The following is a 23,918-nucleotide window of genomic DNA, read 5'->3' as shown; positions in this document are numbered from 1 at the left end:
CACTAATCTCATTACAGTACCATTGTTTTTTTTCAAGTCCCCAGACAACTTACCCCTCAGGACAGTCTGGTGAATGATGCAGTGAAGTGTGTTTAATGAAGTGTGTATCGCTGGCAAATGTGAAGCAAAACCCTTTTCTTTCCCTGTCATGGAGGCACCACCATCTGCACAAAGCAAGTTTACTTTCTGGAAATCTAAACCATTCTCTCCCACTGCCTCTTTCCTACCCCCTCCCCTCCCCCCCCCCCCCGCAAAAAAAGCATGTTACCTTTTCAAAAATGTTCACTCCTGTGGTGTAGGTATTAGGAACAAAATTGGAGAAGGGTCACCTATGGTGGAAAATTTTAACAATAAATGAATTTAAAGATGGTATAATCTCATAATGATGGATGTTATATAGATAGTTTGAGATTAGACAAGGCTTGGTTCTTAAAGTGTGATTATATAGATATAAAAAGAAAGAAGAAAATCCCCCTGTAGCAAAGAACTAACATGCCCATGAAGAAAGTAAGGAGAGCCCAGGCTAGAAGGGACACGTGACAATGGTGGAATGTATGGGGAGTGAGGGGATAAGAGAACAGAAACAGATGTTAAATATTGTTATATGTTTTAATATTGGTTATTAATTTAAAAAAGTCAGGGCTCAGAATTTAAGAATCTATGGTAAATGAGACTCAAGATCAGGGTACAACAATATAGGTGTTAAAGAAAGGAAAAGCAACATATGTGGGAGTTTTAAAATTACTCTGTGTGTGATGTGAGCTGTATCTTAAATGTCTTATTTAAAGAGGAGTTGCAAATGTAACGGAGACCTGACAACTTTCTGGCGGGGGTGGGAAGAAGCTGTATGACTATTTTTAACAAAGGGTAATATACTGGGGGAGAGCAGACTTAGTCCTCATGGGTGAGTTTATTAATGTCATGACTAGTAGTGTTAAGGGGATGAACAATCCAACAAAAAAGGAAAAGGAGGCTCTGTTCACTGAAAAAGGGTTTTCCTAGTATAATCTAGGTACAGGAAACACTTGAAGGAAAACAATGATAAATACCTGAATGCTTCTTGGACACAGCTGCCATGTCTCTCCAGGGCAATCTAATAGAAGAGGGGTGGCAATACTGTTTGCTAAACACTTCCTTTTTATTGTTTCAGCAAAATTCATAGATACAGAGGGCAGATATATTTTAATTAAAGGATATTTTTGAAAGGTAAACTTTTCACCATAGCTAGTGTATATGCTCCCAATCAAGGGGAAGCTTCTTTTTATCAGGTTTTTTTTGGGATTTAGGAGATTTTAGGGAAGGGAATATTATTCTTAGGGTGATTTTTAATGAGGTGTTTAATCCCATTTTGAATCAATGCAATATACACAGAGGGCGTTTAGGAGGAGGAAGTGTAAATTTGGTGCATCACCTAGAAAATGAGGATCTGGTTGATGTCTGGTGGGAGATGAATCTGGATGTCAGGGACTATACATGTTGTTCTGCTACTCACGGATCTTATTCAGATTGACGTGATTTTTGTTTCTAGGACCAGGGCTAATTTGGTCTAAAAAGATAATCTCAGTTATAACTTGGTCTGATCATGCCCCTGCATATATCAGAATAAAAGATTGGTACTCAGTGGAAAAACAAAGGGCCCAGCAGTTGAATAGAGCTTTGTTGTATGACCCCCTTAGAATTTAAGATCTGGAAGAAATTTTTTCAGAAATATATAGAAGAAAATGAAGAAAGGGATCCATGCAAGTGTTCTCTGAGATGCTGGGAAGGTAGTAATGAGGAATATCTTTATAAATAAAGCATCATACATGAAAAAGATCAGAGCTCTTGAAGGAAAGAGTTGGTTAAACAACTTTGTGTTTGGAAAGGTAGACCTAGATCTACAGGATCTAAAAGAGTATAAGAAAATAAATTATATGAGAGGGAAGATTAACCTGTTTAAAAACAGTTAAGATGTGCAGACACTTAGATAAATGTAAAAAATAGTATGAAAAGGGCAATAAACCTGATAGGCTTTTAGCCATAAAGTTAAAAAAGAAACAGGAAAATCAGCCATCCCTCTGATTAGAAATAAAAAGGGAGATTTAGTAAGTTGCTCCGTACAGATCTCTGAAACATTTGCTAACTTTTTCAATATTTTGTATGCTTCAAACCATCCAAATCCTGAACTTATAAATAGATATTTGAGAAGTGTGAAATTACCTCAGTTCTCAGAGGATGATGTGGCAGCTCTTGATAGGCCAGCTTCTTCAGAGGAAGTTGAAGTTGTAATTTAAAATCCAATAAAGCTCCAGGTCCAAATGGGTTTTCTGGAAAGTATTATAGAGCTCTAATGCAAGTGTTTGTTCCTATTTTAACTGATTTTTAATGGTATATTTTGGGGTATGAGATTCCAGATTCATGGAAAGAAGCAAAAATTGTGGTCATTCCTAAAGAAGGAAAAGATCTTACCAATTGCACGTCCTAGAGACCTATTTATTTAATGTGGTTGCTAAAATTTATGCTAAGGTGCTAGCAGACAGATTGAGAGTCGTCTTGCCCAAATATGTTCACCCTGACAAATCTGGATTTGTTGCTGGTAGGCATCTATCTGACAAGATTAGTAGAACTCTGAATGTAGTCTATAATGCTAATTCTAACAATTCTTCCTTTATACTGCTTGCTTTGGATACTGAGAGAGCCTCCGACTGGTTTGAGTGGGAGTACCTCAGACAGAATTTGGTTAGGTTTTAGAAAACAGTTTTATAGGGGCATATCAGCCCTATTGACTCATCCTCAAGTGTCTGCTTTGGTTAATGGTCATCAATAGACTATTCACACACTGGGTAAAACTCGAACAAGAGTGAAGCCCAGATATAGCTATTGCTAGTGATGGGATAAAAAGAAAGTTAGGTCACCTAAATAAATAAATAAGGTGGTCTGGATGAAAGGGTTAATAGCTTTGGACAATTTTTTTTAAATTCCTGTTGCCAAGGCCCTCTCTCTTAAACATGTTCAATAATAACTGGAAATTTATACTTAGGAAATATCAGAGTGACTATTGGTTCTGAGTAAGGGCTTAAATTACTCAATTTGGACAGCTGTTCTTGGGTCCTGATGTAAAATCATACCAAGAGATATGTAATACGATTATATCATATAAAGATTATATAAATATATATATAAATTATATAAAGATTCTATAGTTTCAGTATTTACAAGTCAAACATTTTATTGTGAAATCGGGATGCAAAGTGGCGCTATCTAGAATTTTAACCATCTTTGAGCAGTTGACCCAGGACGAAGCTGGGACAAAAAGTTAAATTTCTAAGATAATATGCAATTTTGATTGAAAAGGATGTTAAGAAACAACAATCCAGATGAAAAGTTGGGAGAGGACTTTTGATAAATAAATTGACCTGGGTAGGGAAAGGGAATATACATCTTCAATTTGGGTAGCTCATGAAGAATTTTTTATGAATTACCATATAGCTGGCATTTGACAGGCTAACCTCTACATCACAGCATTTGGCCTGAATAACTGGGGCAGGCACTAGACAAATGCACAGGTGCAGTTGTGGGGAATTGTTCTCCTTCTCATCTCAGCCATAAAGCGCTAGAGAGCCTATGTGGGCCACTTGATGTCCCTCTCACTGTTTTTTGGTGGTGATGGAAGGATCTATACAGACGTGGAACCCTATAGGTCCTGTACCCACCCCGCCATTGGTGTGTTTATTCCCTATTCCTTCCCACCCCCTTTGGGTTAGCATTGAGGTGCTTGCGGGACTTCCCTATCACATAATAGAAGATGCCACACACAGTCCACACATCCAGGCACCCCTTGAGCAGAAGAACTACACGAGTTCCACACTATGGGGTCCTCCTTAACTATGGAACAAAGGGCCCGGTTTGACCCACCCAGCTCTCATTTACTTTATTGGGAACCTTACTCATGCATCCAGAGACAGAATTTGTCCTTTAGACAGTCTTTGCTTAGCTATTATTTGACTACTTGAAAATTGCCTTCTATTTTGGCTAATGACTAACTTTCCTGTATAGATTTTTTTTTTAAATAAAAAGAACCTCAGTTAAACTAACCTATTAAGCTATCTGATGCCCCAAGAGAATAGTAAAAGAACAGAAATTCATAAAGTGGTGAACATGAAAACTGTAAGACAAATGCTCCTTACTCCCAGGTCCTAATTCATTAATGATTGCATGCATTATTCATGCAAAACTTGAACAGGCTTCTATCAGGAAAAATTGCTTTAAAGTACATATAGTGAGGAAAGCAGGCACTATTACTATTTTAAAATCATGTTTTTTCTCCTGTCTGTTTCTCTCTCCATTAGGCATCAGTGGTGCAGGCAAGCAAAATCACAATGCCCCATTGTATTGTGATTCATAAGTGAACTTACAAAGGGGAGTTAAAGGAAGTATTCCAATTAACTCATTTGGTTCTTGCTCTATGGTATCTCTAAGAGTAGGTCTACACTTACGGCGGCGAGTAGAGTACAGACACTGCATGCCCCACTGGCATGGGTATAAATAACATTGTAGACAGTGAGGTACTGCTTAAGAGAGTAGAGTGCCCTATATGCCTGAACCTTAGAGTATATACCCTACATGACTCTTTCCATGCCCAATCAGTGTCTTCCAAGTCTACACTGCAATTTTTAGCAGTGTAGTTTCCTGCTGTCCTCCCTGCTTCCCTATCATAGGGAAAGGCTCTGGCAGTCAGAAAGCAGCAGAGAAAGGCTCTGGCATTGGAGAGCTGACGGAATCTGCTACTATACATTGAGGCTTTCACTGCCATGGATAACTACACACAGCAGTGAGTGTGGACGCAGCCTGCCTTTCACAGCGGCGTGTAGCTCCACATATTCCCCCACATTGCCACCAGTGAGAACTAAATAGGTTATCTTTTAAAGAAGAACATAATTTTTGACCCCATCATAACAATATAAGAATGGTCATACTGGGTCAGACCAATGGTCCATCTAGCTCAATATCCTCTATTCTGCCGGTGGCCGGTGCCAGATGCTTCAAAGAGAATGAACAGAACAGGGCAATTTCATATGATCCATCCCCTGTCATCCAGTCCCAGCTCTGGCAATTGAAGTTTAGGGACATCCGGAGCATGAGACTGTGACCCTGACCATCTTGGCTAATAGCTTGTGATGGACCTATTCTCCATGAACTTACCTAATTATTTTTGAACACTTTCATATTTTTGACCTTCATGACATTCCATGGCAATGAGTTCCACAGGTTGACAGTGCTTTGTATGAAGAAGTACTTCCTTTTGCTTGTTTTAAACCTTCTGCCTATTAATTTCATTGGGTGACCCCTAGTTCTTGGGTTATGTGAAGATGTAAATAACATTTCCCTGTTCACTTTTTCTGCAGCATTCATGATTTTATAGACCCCTATCATATCCCCCCCCATAGTCCTCTCTTTTCTAAGATGAACAGCCCCAGTCTTTTTAATCTCTCCTCATATGGAAGCTGTTCCATACCCTTAATCATTTTGTTGCCCTTCTCTGCACCTTTTCTAATTCTAATTATATCGTTTTTGAGATGAAGCAAGTGCATATAGTATTCAAGGTGTGGGAGTACCTTTATATAGTGGCATTATGATATTTTTTGTCTTATCCCTTTCCTAATGGTTCCTAACATTCTGTTAGTTGGTTTGTTGTTGTTGTTGTTTTGTGTTTGTTTGTTTTTTTGATTGCCATGTTCATTTTGAGCACATGTTTTCAGAGAACTATCTATAATGACCCCATGATCTCTTCCTTGAGTGGGAACAGCTAATTTCGTGGGGCACAAGATCTGGCCCGTCATTTTATATGTGTAGTTGGGATTATGTTTTGCATTGTGCACTACTTTTGTATTTATCAACATTGAACTTCATTGCCATTTTGTTGCCCAGTCACCCAGTTTTGTGAGCTTCCTTTGCAATTCTTTGCAATCTGCTTTGGATTTAACTATTCTGAGCAATTTTGTATCATCTGCAAATTTTGCCACCTCACTGTTCACCCCTTTTTCCAGATCATTTATGAATATGTTGAACAGCAGTGGTCCCAGTACATTTCCCTGGGAGACCCTTTCATTTACCTCTCTCCTTTGTGAAAACTGATAATTTATTCCTATCCTTTGTTTCCTATGTTTTAACCAGTTACTGATCCATGAGGAGTTTCCCTCTTATCCCTGCTTACTTTGCTTAAAAGACTTTTCTGTGGGACCTTGTCAAAAGCTTTCTGAAAGTCCAAGTACCCTGTCAACTGGATCATCCTTGTCCACATGCTTGTTGACTCCCTTAAAGAATTCTAATAGATTGGAATCTATTCCCTTACAAAAGCCATGTTGACTTTGTCCCAACAAATTATGTTCATCTGAGAGTCTGATAATTTTGTTTTTAGTATAGTTTTAACCAGTTTGGCTGGTACTTAAGTTAGGCTTACTGGCCTGTAATTGCCAAGATTTCCTTTGGAGCCTTTTTTAAAAATAGGTGTTACATTAGCTGCCTGCAGTCATCTGGCACAGAGACTGTTTTAAGAGAGAGGTTACATACTACAGTCAATTATTCTGCAATTTCATATGTGAGTTCCTTCAGAACTCTTGGGTGAATACCATCTAGTCTTGATGACTTCTTATTTAGTTTATCAATTTGTTCCAAACCTCCTCTATTGACACCTCTATCTGGGACAATGCTTCAGATATGTCACCTAAAAATAATGGCTCAAGTATGAGGATCTCCCTCTTATCCTCTGCAGTGAAGACCGATACAAATAATCCATTTAGCTTCTCCACAATGGCCTTATCTTCCTTTAGTGTTCCCTTAGCACCTTGATCATACAGTGGCCCCAATGACTGTTTGGCAGGCTCCCTGCTTCTGATGTACCTTTTTTTATAATTTTATTTGAAAGGATGTCTTTTTGTCTCTAACTGCCTCTTTTACTCTGCTGTTTAACCAGGGTGGCATTTTTTATTTTTATTTTTTGGTTCTTTTGCATGCATTATTTGCGGTATACATTTAGTTTGAGCCTCTATTGTGGTTTTTTATAAGTTTCCATGCAATTTGCAAACTTTTCACTCTTGTGACTATTCCTTTTAATCTGTTTAACTAGCTTCCTTATTTTTGTGTAGTTCCCCCTTTTTAAGTTTTTGTCTTTTCCTCCTGCAAGGATGTTAAATTTAATTATATTATGGTTGCTATTGCCGAGCAATTCAGCTATATTCTTGGGCCAGGTCCTGTGCTCCAGTAAGAACTGAGTCAAGAATTGCTTCTTACCTTGTGGAGTCCAAGACAAGCTGCTCCAAGAAGCAGTCTTGGTGGTGTCTAGAAATTTTATCTCTGCATCCCACCCTGAGGCCACATATTTGCAGTCAATATGAGGAAAGTTGAAATCCCCCATTATTATTGCATTTTCTGCCTTTGTAGCCTCTCTAATCTCCCTGAATGTTTCGCCATCACTGTCACCATCCTGGTCAGGTGGTCGATAGTATATTCCTACTGCTGTACTCTTATTGTTCAAGCACAGAATTTATGTCCATTGAGATTCTGTGGTATAGTTTGATTCATTTAAGATGTTTACATCATGGTTTTAAGACATAGGCCCATGTCAGAGCTGCACCAACCCAGGAGCTCCCCAGAGCCTGAGGGAGTGTGCACATACTGCCACACTTTTGGAGGATAAAACATGTCTCCTCCCTGCTGCTAACCTGTTCCACTGGTGATATGGCTTTTTAAACTGGTTTGCACTACATGGGGCACTAGGAGGCAGCAGTCCTATGCTGCAGCTGTGCCTGGCCATAGGGATGGGTGCCAAAGGACAAAAGCCTAGTTATTCCTTCTCACTGCTTGCTCTCGCTCACAAGGACTGAAAAAAAATAGTCCTGTGTCATTCATACCACACTTGGCCATTAATATACAATAGTTTAAAACAGGGGTTTGCCAGCAAATGGGCTTTGCCGGTTGAATATCCATTGTAAGCCAATAATTGTCAAGTTGTAGCCCATCACTTGTCTTCAGAGCTCTTCCTTGTGGTCTGCCGAATTAGACACTTTGAAACCCAAGCAATGGAGGACTGAGGTGTTGCCCATTGTGGTAGAGTCCATAAGATCTTTCCTTCTGATTAGGGCCATACTAAATTCATGGCCATGAAAAACGTGTCCCAGACCGTGAAATCTGGTCTCCCCCGGTGAAACCTGGACTTTTGGGTGCTTTAACCCTATACTATACGGATTTGACAGAGGAGACCAGTGTTTCTCAAATTGGGCGTTCTGACCCAAAAGGGAATTACAGGGGGATCACAAGGTTATTTTAAGGGCGTTGCGTTATTGCCACCTTTACTGCTGCGCTGCCTTCAGAGCCAAGCAGCCGGACAGCAGCGGCTGTTAACCGGGCACCCAGCTCTGAAGGCAGCATCCCGCCAGCAGCAGCACAGAAGTAAAGATGGCAATACCATACCATGCCACCCTTAGTTCTGCGCTGTTGCCTTCACAGCTGGGTGGCCGGAGATGACAGCTGCTGACTGAGGGCCCAGCTCTGCAGGCAGCAGCGCAGAAGTAAGGGTGACAATACCATACCATGCCATCCTTACTTCTGTGCTGCTGCTGGTGGTAGCTCTGCCTTCAGAGCTGGGCTCCCGGCCAGCAACTGCCACTCTCCAGCTTCCTGGCTCTGACACCAGTGCTGCTGCCAGCAGCAGCGCAGAAGTAAGGGTAGGAGTACCACAACCCCCCCTACAATAACCTTGTGACACCCCCACCCCCAACTCATTTTTGGGTCAGGACCCCTACAATTACAACACCGTGAAATTTCCGATTTAAATAGCTGAAGTCATGAAATTTATGATTTTTAATATCCTATGACCCTGAAATTGACCAAAATGGACCATGAATTTGATAGGGCCCTACTTATGATAAAGTGGCCCATTGAATAAAAAGAGTTGCGTTACTTCTTTTTATGGGCCCTGCGCTGTAGGCACTTACGCACTTGAGTAAGTTTACCCACATAAGTGATTCTGCTGAAGACAGTGGGGTTACTCCCAAGAGTAACTTATCTAATCATTTAAGTGTTTGTAGGATTAGACCCTAAAAATATTTTATGTATCTTCTCCCTCTGCTCCCACTGTCACTTCTAAGTTTTGAAATAAATCATTTTCCTAGTGATTAAAAGGGATAGTTGTATGCACTTGCTGTTTTTCTGGTTTCTGACTTTGTGACTGCTACCTCAATGTGACAGTGTGTGACCTAAATAAAAAATTATTGAATAATCATTGGAATACACCTCTACCTCGATATAACGCTGTCCTTGGGGGCCAAAAAATCTTACCGCATTATAGGTGAAACCGTGTTATATTGAACTTGCTTTGATCCACCGGAGTGCGCAGCCCCGCCCCCACGGAGCACTGCTTTACAGCGTTATATCCAAATTCGTGTTATATCGGGTCGTGTTATATCGAGGTAGAGGTGTATACTTGAGATAGGCAAGTGCGGTTATTTTTAAGATTATTTTTATTTACCTATGATTTTAGATTTCTCTGGCACTTGTTAGGGCTTCAGGCACACACGTGTATGCATACACTGAATTGGGTCCTCTGTTTGTTCCTTTTAGTAGTCCACCCAGCCTTTTGTTTAAACAAACTTTCAATTAAATATTAGAGATGTTCTTACAGAACCCTGTTCTACATAAATAAGGGTGGTTCTTTTGGTCTCTAAAGCAGCCTCTTATGAATTTATTTGGTTGCTGAATCTGTCTAGACTACTACTATATATTGAAATCCTGCTCATGTGATTATTTATGTCAAAAATAAATCTCCAGGATTTTTCTGGGTAATGTGAATGAAAAATACTATACAAAGGCTGGGTATTAATCTTCTCACACATGCGCGCGCGCACACACACACACACACACACATGCACGCACAACAGCTTATCTAATAATTATCCATGACTAGACCATGCAAGGGCAAGGGACACTGGGGGATCCTAGTCAGAAGAGGAGGTTCTAGTTAGGGAAACTTAAGGGATTTCTGAGTAACACATCCAGTTGGTGGATAATGTTTAATTAGCAGAGGAAATAAAAGCAGTGTTATAAAGAGACATTGAAAACACTTAATGTCTGACCTAATCCTGTGGAAAAATACCAGAGACTGAGACACTCTAAGTCATGCTTAATTTGGAGTTGCAGTCAACAAATAAAAATTTATGGCTGTAACCACCACCTAAGGTCAATATTGAATCAGTGGTATAACTTTTATCTCCCACTTCATGAATAAACATTTTATTTTATATTTCAGATTTTTAAGAATCACACTTCATTTAAGGAATAAGAATATTATAAACAAATAAAGTGTTCTGTACCATATCCACTGCTATGCACTGGCTGCTTTGCCCTACTCTGATGATGCAATGTATGGCTCAGTCAGCCATATAAGCTGAGTTTGCGATTCTTTTACATTGCTAGAGCAGCACAAAGCCACTGGAGCATGTCAATGAATCTGTCTTCTGATTTATGAATAAGGGGGAGCTTTTCAAAGGTACAAAAAGGAATTTAGGTACCCAACAGCCATTGACTTTCAATGGGAGTAACAAATGTGGAAGACATTTGAGGCTTGATCCTGCATACACTTTTTCCACTATCAACTTTGGCAAACAGGATGCAGGATCATGCCTTTACTTTATATTTGGAGGTTTATTAGCAGGCAGTGCCATGGGTCTAATATTAAGATTTACCATTCTTACCAAATCATATGTTTCTTGTGACATAATTTCTAATCTTAATACATGTGATTCTGTAGATGACCATGTATAACAGAGGGCAGCAGGAAGAGATGAAAAATGAACGGTTGCTTCTATCACAGGTGAAGAGGTGGAGTGAAAACTAAACTGGAAAACATCCTTTCTAAGTGCTATTTTTTTAGGTTTTTTATCACACAGGAACTGGGCATCTGAACAGATTTTCAGCCCCAAAATGGAGCTTTTTTTGGACTGTTAATCCGTCACAGTAGAATTCCTTTGTTCTAAGGAGTGATTTGCAGACCTGGTACAATAGGGAATGATCAGGAGTTGCAATACTTCATAAAAAAATATACACAGATTTCAAAAACACAATCAGTGAATAAGGAAGCTGAGAAGGAAATCAGGATTGACTCCTTCAGTGGTTGCATATACAAGTTCAGGAAAAAAAGGAGAATTCAGAAACTTCCCTCATCCAGTATATATGTTACAAGTGATGGTTTAAATGGGCCAACAGCCTCATTAAATTCTCTTCTTTTTCACAAGCAGCTCCTTTTCATTGTCATCACTAACTTCTACTCTAGGATGGGAATTTTCTGTCTCATTTCTGTAGTATTTTTCTCAAATGTGTTCTACATTCCTTTTTCCTCCTTCTAGTGATCACTGGGACTTCTGTTGCTAGTACTCCTAGTGATACAATCTCTAACAAATAATGGAATCATCAGGCTCCAACTGGAGTCAAGTGCTGTGGGAAAGCTACACAAATATGCAAACTTTGTAATTCTAACTGCCATATCAAGCTATAGAGCCTGACTCTGATAATGAAGCACTGAAAGAGATGCTAGAATGGGAGAGGGATGAAGATTCTGGAAAGAAAAAGAATAGAACAAACCGAAAATAAGTTTTGAAAAAATTCCACAGAAACCACAAGTGCTCTCACACTAGAGCAGCAGTTGGGCCCTGATTCAGCAAACTGAGGCACATGTTAAAATTCATCCCCATTTAGCAAAGCACTTAATCCCATGCTGACTGTTAAGCCAATTGAAGTAAAACGGACTTAAACGAATGCTTAAAATTAAATGTGCTTATGTATTTTGCTGAATTGGAGCCTTTGGCTATGTCTCCACTACAGACCTTACAGCAGCACAGCTGTACCGCGGCAACTGCGCCACTGTAAGGTCTCCTGTGAAGCTGCTCTATGCCGATGGGAGAGAGCTCTACTGTCAGTATAATTAAACCACCCCCAACGAGTGTGTTTTTTCACACCCCTGACTGACAGAAGTTTTATCGATAGAAGTGTTAGTGTAGACAAAGCCTTAGTGATGACAAGGAAAAAGAATTACATGTGAAGATGAACACCGAGGTTAGTGGTGCTGTTGGTGTGTTCAAAAATTCATATGCATCAGTCTTGCCTTGCAACACATCTCACTGTTATAACCAGGGCCGGCTCTAGGCACCAGCGTCCCAAGGGGCGGTACTTTTCAAGGCGGCAGCACTCCGCCCCCCCCCCTCTTTTTTTTTTTGCTTGGGGCGGCAAAAAACCTGGAGCCAGCCCTGGTTATAACCTTGGCTTTGCTGAGAAGAGACTGCCATTTGGGCTAAATTATGTAGTGGATTATTTTATGTGGAAAAGTGTTCACCAAGGAATGGATGATAGTACCAAACTGTGACCAGAATGGGATTTGAACTCTGAAAACAAAGGTTTGCTACCATCTGTGGCCATGTGTATCTTAGGTCCACATTAGGAAATACATATGGTCTGACTTTCAGAGGTGCTGACTACCAGGAGCTCCCATTGATGTCTGTGCAGCTGCTCATCTCCCTTAAAAGTCAGGGTAATGCAATTGAACAGTTTACAATCCAGTGACCTGATCCTGCAAACATTTTACTCAATTACATTACTCATATGTAACTTTGCTCATATCTGCTTAATAATCCATGGTTTGGAGTCTAAATGGTGGCCCTAACTGATATGTGAACATGCCACAAAGGCAAAAGGGCAAGGATGGATATGGGGTACAGATGTATAATTACCTGGCTATTCAGTGGGTGCAGCAGCTTTCTGGGTTTTTTTAACTGAAGTATAAATACGCTCCTTTTTGTTTGGCTCTGTTGCATGAGTTAAATGTAATATTCTTCAGTTAGAGGATGGGGAGGTTGGCTCCCTCCACATTGCCTCATTAATGGTCTCGTTCTGCATATTATGCTTCACATTAGTTCTGTAGATATCAAGGCTTCCTGACTTCTCCTGGGCAGGCTTCAAGATGTGCAGCTTTTGGCTACTAATTTCTGGCTGTGCTAATTGTAATTCTTCACCTGTACATTCCGCATTGATTTTAATTAGACTTGCTTGACAGACAGATTCGTCCTATACTCCCACAATTCCTTTTCTCAATTGTGGTGATACTGTTCTTGACTTTTTGTAGAATATGGGCCAAACTCTGCTCTCCTTTACTCCAGCAGTAATCCAAGGTAATTCCACTGACTTCAGTGGATATACTCTTAACTTGCTACATTATAAGTGAGACCTGAATTTGCTTGTATAATTGACAGTTGCAGATATCTGAAGGGGGGAGGATCCTTGTCCTTAATGGATTTTATGTCATTAAAGAATGCATCAAGTGATGACTATGTGACAGGAAAATTACAATTCTAAAGACATGGAAACGAGAATTGGACATTCGTAACCATCACACTTGCTGACAAGCATATATTGTCATTGTGGAAATCTGTTAGGTTTGGGTTTTTTTTCTTTTTTTTTTATTACACCTCAACAGGGGGATTTCTAAATTTACATTTCCAACATTTTTTTTTTTTAAACAAAAAGTAGTTGATGGAATTTTGAGGACATGGTGATTAATCCCAGACACTGTTGCCTTTGGTCAGTAATCAGTCGCAATTTATTTTCTGAAAACGAAAAGGAAGAAAAGCGCTGTATTTTCCTGTCTGAAGCCATGAGTTATAATGAATTGTTTTTCATTTGAGCAAAGTTATTTGCCTTTTTATAGGAAAGTGATTTTTGCTTCCCTTTCTTCTGAAATAGGGTATTTTGAGGTATACAACACTTACATGTATTCTTATTTGTATCAAACTCTAAAATGTCAGTAGTTCAGCTCTCACAGGTTAAAGTGACACCAGCTGTTGTTTAATGGGCTTTCACTTTTATTCTACAGAAAAATGCAAAGGAAGAGGAAGAGCAGGTTCGCATTTTGATTCAGCTCGGAGGCGGAGTAGAGCTGTCCTTTATCATATCTCCGGACACCTGCAAAGAAGAGAAAAGAACAAATTAAAAATTAATAATGTAGGTGTAACGCATATGTTTCATTTTCCCTCCTTTTTTTGGCACATATTTTCCCTTGCTGCTGAAAGAGCAGCAGATGCGCTCACTAGCTTTACTAATTATTTTTCATTTTCTTTGACATACATATTTGCACAGTTGTTTCTTTTAACGAATACACTGAAAAAGGTCAGCACATACATAAGAGAAATCCCTAATCACAGTGTTGTCATAGCAAGAAGATTAAAGTATATGCCAGTGCAGTGCAGAGCAGCAGGTAGACAGCTTTGGCTGTGGTATTTCATTTGCAGTTTATGAACCCAGACAATGTGTTTAGTCACATTATTTTTATCAAAGGAAAAGGCCTTATGAAATTTCTCAAAACTTAATTTTAGCTTCCAGTTTTCCCTATATAATTGCTTTTAGTATCTTTTGCTAGAAGATCCATGAATAGATTAAAGTAATAAAAACCTACATGCTACAAGAAATTGAGAAGGCGATTTCTCTGAGAATAACATTTGATTGGAATGTATCAAAGTTGCTGCAGTACATAACCTGATGTGCTCGTACTTTAATTGCAGTAAAACGCTCTCTGTATTAAGAAAATCCTGGTGCTTATCTCTAAGTAACAATAACTGACAAGTAAGTTAATAAAATACTCTGTGGATGTTGTATTTTTTTTAACTTTGTCAGTTTTGTTCAGCATCAGCCTTCTATCATTATATTCCTGACTCCCCTTCCCAGAAGGCACAAAATAAAATAACTAAGTTCTGGGGAAAGCCCTTACACTCTTTTTTAATAGCTATTTTATTTACTGGTTAAAATTTATAACTGTTACCATGATGCCCTATATGTCCATAATCTCCTTCCTATCAATTAATCCCAAAGCATGTCTATATGCTACACTATGACAGCCATTTGCCAAAGTGGCACTCAGAACTTCAAGAGCCAAATCCTCAGCTGCAGTAGACCAGCATCACACCATTGACACTGATGCTTATTTACTCCAGCTGAGGCTTTGGACCCACGTCTCCAATACCTTTTGAACTTTAACCCCATATGGGGGACTCCTTTGTTCCCCCACCTCCACACAGGTGAGTATTCAGAATCTTCTAGAGAATAGTCTTTCTGGGAATCTTAATGCAATAGTACTAGTTATGCTTGTCCCACAACACTCCATGATGCCATATCAGCACATTTAGTCTCTGCTGCCATTAAGCAGGACTCGTGGGTGCTGCCTCTGCCTCCTGAGCCCAGTGAATAAGACTGACTGCCAATTAAACCTTTGCAAAGGAATCCAATGTACATGATCCTAAGAGAAACAGAAACAAGACTAATTACTTAATTTATGTGCTGAGCCATGATATTTCTCAGAATTCCTTAAACTTGAGGGGCCATGACACATCACTGACCGTAATCATATCACTGACATCCAGGAAATAGGTGGATTGCTAAGTGTGGCGATTGCACAGTATTGTGGGAGGGGAATAAGGAACTTACATAAAAGCTGGACAGAAGTGCTGTCCTTGCACTCATGGAAACTCAGAGACTGCTCCTTTAACAACTCCCTTTGGCGCACCACAAAGGGCACAGGAAAAGGTAAAAAGTTAATAGAGCCATCCCACCCACCCACCCACCCAAACTTGCTAGCTAGCAACTCTGTTTGGCCATAGAAGGGGGAGTATGCCTCACCTTTTAAAAAGGCTTCCTGGTGTATGAGCAAATTCTGAGAGGCACAGTTATTATGGTGCTCTACTGGGGCAATGCAGCTCCTCACAACCCTAAACAAAGGTCTGTGCCTAAATGGCACAACCTAACCCTTAATGATTTGGTCAGTGCCCACTGCGAAAACATTGCCACTTCAAAGGAGGACTTACATATTCTTTAGTGCCCACCCTCAAATACTGAATCTTCCAACACTGGGAAGTAGTCTGATTAAAGTAATGCCTCTGATCAAGCCACGGGCTGGAAGCAGACCACAAAGACAAGCCCCCCTAATTTATGTGTAGTGGTGATAGGGGTCAGACCTGGAGAAAGGAGTAGATTGGGACAATGAGCCTATCAGGGAGAGTGGGACTGAAAGCTGGTGGTGGCGGGGAGGGAAATTGGGACTGAGAGTGGGGGTGGAGGGGAGAGTGGACTGGCTTGGCAAGGAGACTTGGCCTGGAAATGAGTGGAGTCTAGGGAGATAAGGTATTGGGTGAGACTGAGGAAGGTCTTTGGGGGGAGAATTGGAACTGGCTGGGTGAAGAGACTGGAGCAAGGAGTTGGTAAAGGAAACAGTGAGAATGGATGAGGAATCCAGGGGTGGAGACTGGGACTGGGAGCCAGGGGAGATGGATATAGACCGATCAGGCAAGGATGGGTGGAACTTGGACTTGCTGACAAGGAGATCGGGGATAAAAGCTGGGGGAAACTGGGAATGACTGGACAAGTAGACTGGGAGTGGAGGATGCAGCCTGGGACAGAGCAGCCAGAGGTGGAGATTACGACTGACTGGCACCAGGCTGAGAAGCCTGAGGATTGGACACTGGGACCGGCTAGATGAGGACAGTAGGACAGGACTGAGGAGGCAGGGTGGGAAATAAGACATGATTGAGAGAGAGTCAAGTAGGAGGGAATGGGGCACAAAGAGTCAAGCTTGAGGAGAACAAGCAGAAGAGTCTGTGCCCACAAGAGCATCTCCGTCCATCTAGAGCCTGGGTTGGAACCCAAGATTCACGAATCTCACCATTCCTCTGCTGTCAGCAAGTATCTGTGAAGCACACTGGCAAAGTGTCTCGTCAGTCGCCCTCGAGTTCTGGTTCACATCTAAGATGACAACCTCCTACTGCTATCAGTTACTCTGTTAGCTCAAATGACCTTGGTCTGTGTGGCAGATGTAAAGGTTTCAACCCTGCTGATTCATGACTGTCAATATGATTCCACATGATGGAATTTTACTTTTTTCACAGTTTTAAACATGCAGAAAATTGCATACCCTACAATATGTTAAAAGAATGTTAAGGTTGCAAAGTCAAGCACTAAAATTAGGAAATGTCAGAATTAAGTTGGCTGTTTTACCTTAATTCACCTCTCACAGGTGGTCCCCAATTGTGTTCTTCGTTTTCTGCATGCCTGACTTGAGACCTTGGGGTCAGATTTGCAGAAATGCTGAGCACTCACAACTGCAACTGAAGTCAATGGGAACTGCTTTGAATATATTAGTGCTATATAATGCTATATACTCTGAAAATTCAGGTCCAAGGTAGCTCAGATTGGGTGTGCCAAATTAATACAGGGGTACTGGAATAATTTGTATAGTGTACTGCTGACAGCCACTGAACCAAACTGTAAACTCTGTATGTGATGGAAACCACTTCAAGCCAGCGGGTGCGGCAGCACCCCCAGCACCACTACTACCAGCACCTATGAATTAATGGATACTTTTGACCTTAATTCGTCTGCCTTAGTTCCCCATCTATAAAATAGGGATTATACCATCCCCTCACCTTTATGGAGCATTATGAAAATAAAGTAATGTTTGTGAAGCACTCATTTATTAGTGATGATTGACATAGATAGGCCCATGAGGAAATTAATAATTCTTTTTTCAGAGCAGGGTACAAATAGCGTCCAAATAATAAATAAAGGCCTGGGACCATACATTCAATAATAGGGCGGAAAAAAATATTGAACAGCAGCTAATTAAGTGAGCACCGTGCACTGAATGAGGCAGGAGTCCTGTGGAAAAAATAGTATGTGACCATTTAATTAAAAATGTATCGTATTGAATACACACAATTAAAGTTGCACAGGTGAGCTTAAGTCTGGCACTTGCTCACTTTTAGGAGCTTGACTGCAACCATAATGTGCTTTTAATGTATTTTTGTGTATGTAACATAACATTCAATTTGAAAACCGTACAAAACAAAACTAAAGTTAATTTCTAAACAAAATTTAGAAACAGATTTTGAATTTTATCAGCTTTTATTTTGCAGCAACTAAAAGTTCGTGATATGAAAGTAAGGTGACATTAAATGAAAAATATGGCTTTGGATGTGGAGGAAAAAATACTTTTTCATCGGACTTAGTCTCTAGAAAGAGAAAGATATAGTTCACTTGACTGAAGTCCTAAAATAGCTGTATATTGATGATCTCTAGTTTAATATTTGGCCACAGAGCCAAAATATTCTCATCAAAGCTTTCAGTCTGCACGCTAAGGTTGATTTTTAACATGAACAAAAAAATGTTAAAATAACCAAAGTCCATTGTAATACTCTGTGTATACAATGGGTGCTTAATCCAGCATCTTTTGCACACTTAGAACAGGTATCTAAAAGAATGTACCCAAGGTGTAGATTCATAGGTTATAAAACCAGAAGGAACAACTGTGATCATCTGTTAAGACTTCTTGTGTAAGGCCACAGAACTTCCCTGAATTAATTTTCTGTTTGAAATAGAACATATATTTTAGAAAAACATCTAATCTTGATTTTTAAATGTCCAGTGATGGAGAATCTGCCACAAGCCTTGGTATATTGTTATAGTGGTTAATTACCCTCACTATTAAACAAGTTTTGCCTTATTTCTAGTCTGAATTTGTCTAGCTTCAGCTTCTAGCCATTGCATCAGGTTATACCTTTGCTACATTGAAGAGCTTTCTATTATAATTTTTTTGTTCCCCATATAGGTATTTATCGACAACTCACCCTTTACCCTTCTCTTTGCTAATCAAGTTCCTTGAGTCTTTCACTCTGAGATATGTTTTGAATCTTTTAATCATTGCTGTGGTTCTTCTCTGAATCCTGCTCCAATTTATCAATATCCTTCTTGAATTGTGTGCACCAGCACTGGTCACGGTGTTCCAATAGCAGTTGCACCAGTGCCAGATACAAAGATATGTAGCTTGCCTGCTTCTACTTGATATTCCCTTGTTTATACATCCCAGGATCACAATAGTCATTTAGGCCCCGGCATCGCACTGGGCGCTCCCGTTCAGCTGATTATCCACCATGACTTGCAAGTCTTTTTCAGTCCACCATGCTGAAAGTATGGCCTACATACTTATGGTTGATGGTAGAAAAGAAGGAAAAGGCACCAATTGTTAAGCCTCTACAGTCTAGAGCATAGTTAGTTTGGTATAGTTTTTTTATACACATGGAAGGGTCCTGCCAACTAGCCAAGTAACCAATCAATTTAAGAAATCAAGAGGCTGCAGTGAAAACATCAGAAGTGTATTTAGCTAAATGGAAAATTCCAGCGCATATGGATAACCTATTTGAGAAGTAGAAGAATGTCAAATGCCTTAGGATTTATGCTATATTAGCCATTTTTGGACACTGTCCATCTGTTCAATAGGTTAGTATTAAGGTTGGTTTTAGGCACAGGCAGTGCTTCCATTCCTCCATTATTTTTTACTCACTGAAAATAAATATATTATAGTACCATTTTAATTACAGAGGATCATTACACTGAGCTATGGAGCTGTAAAATTGCAGTGTAGATGTTTGGGCTCAGGCTGGAGCCCAGACTCTAGGACCCTCACAGGATCCTAGAGCTTGGGCCCGAATATCTACGTTGCAAATTTTACAGCCCCATAGCCTGGGCCCCACAAGTCCAAGTCAGCTGACTTGGGCCAGCCATGGGTGTTTAATTGCAGTGCAGACTACCCTCTCTGTACTGCAGAGCTTGGGGGAGATATTGTGGTCTGCACTATCCCACACTCAGGGCTGTGCTTTAAAGGCACATCCTAGCCCTGAATGAGAAAGCACATTTGTGTATCAATAGAAGGACTTAATTGACTATATTCACAACTAGAATTGTCCTAGAACCTGACTGGTCAAAACTGATTTTTTTCCCAAGCTACAGTAACTTTAGTGTTCTTAGCAATATTACAATGGTAGCTCTAAGACACTGCTGATCACATTAGACATGCTGCATTGTTCCTTGTCTTTCCTATTGCTTTGTCTGTTCCTAGGAGGGAAAAAAAAAATCAGGAACTTAAACAGTGAACTAAGATTTGTGAAAAGCTGAAGATAAGAACTATAGCTCTTATAATCAAGAACTTAAAGCAGAGGAACAAACTTGGTTCTTGTCAAGCTCAAGATTCTTCCTGCTTAGGGGAAATAATTTCAACAGCTGTACTGCAATATAATTAAACTCACCGAGGCCTATGACAAGGACAAACAAGAAACCACCAATAGCTGTGAAAAAAACACAACAGAAGAAAGATTTTTAGAGCAGTATACTTAGGAGAAAGAACAACTCTTTTTCAGGTTTATGAAACTCTGTCATGAGTATAAGACGACCTAGAGGAGTCTAATGAAGAGACAACTGCTATCCAAGGATGATGTGGAGTATCAGCCTGTAAAGAATATTCACTGGAATATTCTTTGAGGGAGAACTTTGAACAATAGTGCAAGTCTAAGAAAGAAAACATGAAGATACAGCTAGAAGAAAAAATATTTTTTTTTTTTGGTATTATTATAATTTGTATTTTGCTAGCATCTAAAGGCCAAATTGAGATTGGGATCCCAATACACTAGGTGCTGTACACACGTGTAAAAGATAGTCCCTGCCATGAAGAGTTTATAATCTAAATAAACAAATCAGACAAAAGGTGGGAAGGGAAATGTAGGGACTGATCCAAGGGTCATACAGCTGGTCAGTGGGAAGAGAAACCAAGTCTCCTGACTTGTGGGCTAGCGCAGTGTCTTAAGGATCATACTGTCTCTCAGGCACAATTAGGAATGTTTACTAGACTTCCCTGGAAATTCCCCTGGGATGGTGCTAGTGCAAAATAATCCAAAAAGAATTGCAGATGTCAAGTATTCCAGGTCAGTGGAAGCAGCTGTGCCAGGCCCCACTACACACACACACACTCTCTCTCTCTCTCTCTCTCTCTCTCTTTAACAAAAGAAACATAAGCACAGAATTTATATATCCTGCAGATCTTTTTGGGGAGGCACTGCAATTGCACCTTTCACCCACCACAGGCTTCTGTGGTGCCAGAAGAAAGGGAAGCTGGCTCACCGGTGGAGCAGCCAACTGTGGAGAGGGAGGGGGAACTTTGGCCTTGCTGCCCCCACTCCTACAAAGGTTCCAGCACCCTTGCTGTGATCCTTCCTCTGAAGCATCAAGAATGACTGCTGTTGGAGATAGGACATTGGGCATGGGGGAGGGGGGCAGTACTCTGAGGTGAGGCCAAGCATTCTCTTTCTCAGGTGCTTAATTGGCTGGTTCTTGCTCACGTGCTCAAGAAGGTAATTTCCTCCTAGGTCAGACTGGCAGTGACCTTGTTTTTTTAGTTGGTTGGTTTGTTTGCCTTCCTCTGCAATGGTGGGTGCAGTTCTTATGGGTATATCTCAATCAATTTCCTAACACTAGGGCCTTTGGGCATCAGTGCACTTCAGTCCCTCCTCTTTTCTGCCTGTGACACATAATAGTTTAGTCTCCTGCAGGCAGTAATACATTTTGTCTAATTCAGATTGGTGGGTGTGGCGTGTGGGTGGCTGGGCGGTGTTGGTGGCCTGTGATATACCCAAGGTCAGACTGGATGATCTGAAGGTCCCTTCTGGACTTAAATTATATTTGGTGAGTGGAAAAAAAACCCCACAGGTTCAGCAGCTGCAAAAATGGATTACTATTGCAGAGTACAAAGCTAACCTAGCAAGATCTCAGAAGTAATTTGAGTAATTGTAGCAAAGAGAGAGAGCTAGTGTTTGCCACTGCAGAAGAGAAGTGGGAGAAAGGTCATGGAGAAATGGTGAATTCTAAGTTAGCATCAGTAAACATAAAACAAAAGGAGCTGGAAGAGAAGATACTTCTCAAAGGAGAACTAGAACTAATACAAAGATTTTAAACTGTCTGATTAAAAATTAACTGACAGCAGTCTGGACTTAGTGGAACATAGGAAAACAGGATGAAGCTGTTGAAAACAAGAACAAGGCAAAAGCTCGGATTAGTGCAACCGTGGAAATTCAGCCCTTCATCTTGAAGAATGAAGAGGCTGAGGATGGAAAAGACAGGAATATCAGCGTTCTCAGAGAAACTTGCAATGATAAAGGTTGTGTCAGACAAAGCTAGTTTGATTTTTACCTGCAGTCGCACAATTGTTATCCATCTGTTATGTTCATATTGAATAACTTCAGAATCAGAAGCAACCTTGGCTTGCTGAATGCACGCCAATTTCTACACTGTATTTTGTGACGCTTTTCATTATCTGTACTGCAGGCCTGGTGATAGCAGCACTAGCCAGGATCAGAATGACACTCGGCAAGTCCTTCTCTTAGTGAATAATATTATGAAAAGGTTCATGAACTAGATGCTGCTGTTCAGCAGGAGGAGACTTCTTTTTTTTTTTTAAATTGAAAGATGAAGAGACTGAAAATGAGGGAATTGGGAAATGTATTTGAATCTGAACTTTGTATTTGCAGGGACCCCTGCAAATGATAAGGATTCAAACAAGTTGTTCCTCTGGGAAACAAGACTACCCAGTGCACCATATGTATTCTCTAATGTCTATTGGGTCATGTTAAATATATGTGTGAGGCAAGATCTGGTCCTAAAGTAATTATAAATAATGTTAACGTTCATATAGCAGGCATCAAAAGGCAAATAGTTTATCTTAAGATAAAATGAAATAGACTGCTTAAGAGGTAAAAGCGTAGAGGGAACCCTGGGATAAGCTCATAGGAAGAGTCAGTATGGGAGCCTTAAAGTCTACCTGTCCTGCAGAAAAGGAGAGTCCTTTAAAAGGAACTCTGTGGTATTTAATGGAATTTACCCAGCAGAAAAGGAAAGAGTCAGTTCCTGGCCAACCCTATTCTTTATTAATTCCTACATCTTGTGGATTGATGGGGATTAACATTCACAGTCATCAGCACCACCTAGCCACATCAACATGTCCATTAGGGAAAGAAGAATTTTGTAAAAACATTTCCTGTTAATATAGAGGGGGGAAATAAAGAATATGATCATTTTCGCAAGATGTATTTCTGCCTTGTTTGGGGAATGTGCTTCATTAAAATAGAGCTCTTTGCCTTGTAGAGTATGTCTGCTACAGCTGGGAGGTGTGATTCCCAGCTCAGGTTGACCTATGCACACTAGCTCTGCTTAAGCTAGTGTGCTAAAAATATCAGTGTTGCCTGAGGTAGCACGGGCAGCGGCTTGGGCCAGCTGCCTGAGTACATACCCAGGCTTCATAAAGGTTTGTACTAAAGCAGCTAGCCAAGGATATTTTCAGTGCTACTCCTGGCTACACTGCTATTTTTAACATGCTAGCTCCAGCAGAGCTAATGCACTTCTGTCTGTCTTAACTGGGAAACACACCTCCCAGATGCAGGGTAGACATGCCCATAGATACTATACTGAAAGCGTATGGCTATTTGAGTAATTATTGCTGATTATAAGAGACTTGGATAACAAGTCCCTAAACTATGCATGCTGTATATGACCAGGGACAAGCTTAAACAATGGTAGCTTTAAGTGTCAGATGAATGTGGTACTTGAGCAATCCTATTTTTTCATGTTTTTTTCTTTTCTTTTCTAGTTTAAAAACAAACTGGGTTTTGTAGTGGGTTTTCATAATGTCTGTTCCAACTTCATTGTATGTTTAAAAGGAATGCTACTTTCACCCTGGGGATGGGTAGAAGGAGGAAAATTTGGGGACAAAATCTGATCTCGAATACACTGGTGTAAATCCAGAGTAATGTCAGTAGATTGATGTAACTAAAATCAGAGTCTGTCCAATTCTGAAAAGCAAGGTGCTTTTTTCTGGAAAGGTGAGCTCTGTGCTTTGCTAAATTAACTTAATGAAGATTCTTTGCCCTTAGGGTCCAACTGTGCCCCCATGGGAGTTTATTGGAAGGGACCATGCATAGCTTAGTTCAGTTTCATATATGGTAGGGCTAGCATTAGTCAGTTTGGTTCAGCTCTTT

General features: G+C 40.3%; 1 protein-coding gene across 1 annotated transcript in view; it reads left to right on the top strand.

Annotated features, from left to right (window-relative positions):
- KCNH8 (potassium voltage-gated channel subfamily H member 8) overlaps positions 1 to 23,918 on the top strand; it is a 378,517-nt gene that overhangs the window by 174,910 nt on the left and 179,689 nt on the right. Inside the window, exon 4 of the mRNA XM_065398842.1 lies at positions 13,895 to 14,022. Coding sequence (XP_065254914.1) covers positions 13,895 to 14,022 — 128 coding nt within the window. The remainder of the gene's footprint in view (positions 1 to 13,894; positions 14,023 to 23,918) is intronic.

Source organism: Emys orbicularis, chromosome 2 (genome assembly GCF_028017835.1).
Source record: "Emys orbicularis isolate rEmyOrb1 chromosome 2, rEmyOrb1.hap1, whole genome shotgun sequence".
NCBI lineage: Eukaryota > Metazoa > Chordata > Testudines > Emydidae > Emys > Emys orbicularis.
Note: the sequence above shows the minus strand (reverse complement) of the source record. Positions and strands in the feature narration are given on the sequence as shown.